Raw genomic sequence first — 3,715 nt, 5'->3', positions numbered from 1 at the left:
GTGGTAGCCCTTTCTATCACACAAACTGCACCAGAACAAACCCGCACATACACAAACCATCTCAAAAGAAACAGAGCCTGTCTTGGATCAGCTTATACGTGTTCCGTAACTCATGCATACATACATACATACGTACATACGTGCATACACGCATACATACATACATACATACATACATACATACATGCATGCATACCTACATACATGCATACATACATACATACTTACATACTTACATACATACATACATGCATACATACAAACAAACATATATGCATACATACATACATACATACATACATACATACATACATACATACATACATACATACCTGTCCACAAATATCTGCAGCCCTATCTCTCGTTTGTTGACAAAGTAAGCGTCCTGCTTCTGCATGGCACTCGCCTCAGCAGGTATACTTGGTATCATAAGTTCAAAGTGATTGGCCTCCATTGAGTTGTGCAGCCAGGTGAAGTCACTGTACTTGCGTCGAATTTCAAAGGTCCCACCTCCTATACAAGACATACACGCGTAACACACGAACACATGATGATTAGAAATGAGTACTAATTTACGTCGCAAAGGCTTCAAAGGTTCACCTCCTATACAAGATATATAAGCATAATACACGAACACATGATGGTTAGAAAGGCGTGTATGCACGGAGTGACAGCCATGTTTTCGTTTGGTGTGCATGCGTAGATACACATGAACGCATGAGCACATAAACACTTGATGGTTAGAAATGAGTGTACTGTATGCGTAGATACACATGAACGTATGAGCACATGAACACTTGATGGTTAGAAGGGAGTGCACTGTATGCGTAGATACACATGAACGCATGAGCACATAAATACTTGATGGTTAGAAAGGAGTGTACTGTGTGTGTACACGGGTTGGCCACCATGTGTTCGTTTGGTGTGCATACGTAGATACACATGAACGCATGAGCACATAAACACTTGATGGTTAGAAAGGAGTGTACTGTATGCGTAGACACACATGAACGCATGAGCACATAAACACTTGATGGTTAGAAAGGAGTCTTCTGTGTGTGCACGGGGTGACCACCATGTGTTCGTTTGGTGGTGAGGTGCATGCGTATCATGAGCACATAAACACTTGATGGTTAGAAAGGAGTGTACTGTGTGTGTGCACAGGGTGACCACCAGGTGTTCGTTTGGTGTGTTCGTATGGTGTGTTTGTTTGGTGTGCATTCGTAGGTGCTTCTGCCTCAACAACGGCATTGACGTCAGCGTGCACTATACACAACTGCGCTGGTGATGTTTTCTTGAGACAAAAATTATATAAACATTTACGAAGTCCTCTGAACCGCATAAAAGATACAACCAAATCCCAGCGGTTCTTAGCTGAAAGAAACATCTAGGGTTTAGGGTTTAGGGTTTAGGGTTGGCGTATATGTGAGCAGTGCGACTAGGCAAGGTCGCAGCAGAGGCACCTGAGTTGTCACGTGGTCTCAGAAGTACTTGCCCATGCCACTGTGACCGTTCTGTTGGTCGTCTACCTAAAACCCTAAAACCACGCAACATACAACAGTCTGCAAGTGACAGTGACCACCCACCAGATGGTGCGCCCAAGTGTGTAACAACGCAGGCGACACAGACACACGCATACGAATATCTACATAATTAATAACTCCAGCTCTTCCCACCACAAACAACCTCTCATAGTCAAATTACGAGAGATGTGAGATGTGGCACGTACCATACAACGAGGTGTGCGTGGTGAGCAGCCAGCTGATGTGTGCTGAGACCACGCCACTCTTCTTCGCACCGCTGAGTGTGCACACGATCACATCGGGATTGGCACTAATGATCGACTGTGCGCGTGTGCGTGCGTTGTTATAGTGCTCTCTGGACGCATACGCTCCGTTAGATACCTGTGCCCCGAGATGAGATGAGAGGGGATGGGATGTGTGTGTGTGTGTTGATAAGAGAGACTAGTACGTTGGAAACGGTGTATGTGTTGTATGAGACGACAGTGGGTGGCTAGTGTGGGTCTGTACAAGGTAGCTAGTACTTGTCTGTGCACAGTAGAAGAGGGTTGATCCGTTGGATCAGGCAAGAGGGCAGAGAGTAGGCCTTTTAATAGGCATAGCATGATGTTGGTTGTATGTGCGTCATTGGCTGGTGTGTTGAGCATCTCAGGCACTTAGTATGCTATCAGACGCATGCATACATCCCGAGTATCATATACAGTGCACGACTACATAAGCAATAACCACTGCACACTCAGACACTATAGGCTTAATGCAATACACACACACACACACTAAGCGTGCTGTTATACATACACTAGGCATACTGTTGTACAGACACTAAGTTCACTGCTATACACACACAACGCTTACTGCTACACACACACACAGCATACTCCAATACACAATGAGTATACTGCGATACACACACTAAGAGAGTACTGCTATACACACACTAAGCTTACTGCTATACACACACACAGCATCTTCAATAAACAAAGAGTATACTGCGATACACACACTAAGAGAGTACTGCTATACACACACTAAGTTCGCTGCTGCGCACACTCTAAGCTTTTCTGCAGTACCCGCAGCGTCACCAAGCACACCACGCTGCATGCGCTCACCTTATTGGCCATAGCATCCGATTGCACTGAGTCGTTAGTAACAACAACTGATGTCTGTGACTTTCCCAACCCCCCTGCAGGTGACTCGTCACTCACCGTCCTGGCAAGCGAAGGCGTGTCTGCATAGTGCGTCTGTGTTCCCCCCATAGTTCGAGAGTAGCGTATAAGTGGGGCTGAGGGTGCCACATCTGCACTTACACTCCTGCCTTGTGTGCTGGTAGAGCGTTGTAGCTTGGCTGTGGGTGTGTTGCTTGTAGTCGAGGCTCTGGCGTGTGTGGGTGTGTTTGGGCTGCCAGACTGCTTTGTGGGGCTGTTGGGTGGGTATGTGCGTGTTGTTGATTCGCCTGTAACTACCATGGTCTGAATAGACCTGAGATTACTACCGCCTGTGCTTGTTCGCCCGAGGGAGGGCGGCGATAGCGCAGCGGGGTATGGCCGGTTGTCATGGTTACCACCTCCATCTGCTGGGTGTTTCTCACTCGTTTGTGGGTATAGGTTATTGTAGCTGTGGATTGGTGAAGTACAGTATAAGCAACTAGCACTGTGTGTGGTACTTTAGTTGTAGTATACAACCAAGTACCAGTAGGCTAACTCATGTATGTCACCTTAGTTGTAGCACACTATAGATAAGCATGCCGTGTATATCACCACGACTGACAGCACCCACACTAACCACCATCGCAATCCGAATACCTGAACCCAAACCAGAACCAATCACACACACTCGATACACCGAAAGTCCCTACACCAATGACGAGTGGGTCACCCATGGTAGGACATATACACTGCACCCAGTAGAGGGTGCATACTGAGCATATAGCTCACCAAAATGCTTTGGCTGGTGTCAGCAGGAGCTTGGCTTTCACATTTTATTGAACGGGGCCCACTGTCCACAACCACCATGCACTGAGTTATAATAATACATCAATTTGAAAAATACGGTTTTCAACATACAAAGTCACATACACGCAAATAACACACCTTCTGACTATATATATATATAAATATATATATACATAAGGTATAATATAAGAAGACATATATATATATATGTGTGTGTGTGTCTGTGTTTATATGTATGTATAA

General features: G+C 45.5%; 1 protein-coding gene across 1 annotated transcript; it reads right to left on the bottom strand.

The window, feature by feature from the left end:
• Nucleotides 1-328: 328 nt before the first annotated feature.
• Nucleotides 329-3,399, bottom strand: SARC_07083 (hypothetical protein; the record flags this gene model as incomplete). Its single annotated transcript, XM_014298992.1, has 4 exons — nt 329-513; nt 1,730-1,904; nt 2,630-3,134; nt 3,323-3,399. Coding segments are annotated over 4 exons (942 nt in total), but the record flags the coding sequence as incomplete, so codon positions are not given.
• Between the last annotated feature and the right edge of the window lie 316 nt (nt 3,400-3,715).

The sequence above is a fragment of the Sphaeroforma arctica genome, assembly GCF_001186125.1.
Source record: "Sphaeroforma arctica JP610 unplaced genomic scaffold supercont1.539, whole genome shotgun sequence".
Taxonomy (NCBI): Eukaryota; class Ichthyosporea; order Ichthyophonida; genus Sphaeroforma; species Sphaeroforma arctica.
Note: the sequence above shows the minus strand (reverse complement) of the source record. Positions and strands in the feature narration are given on the sequence as shown.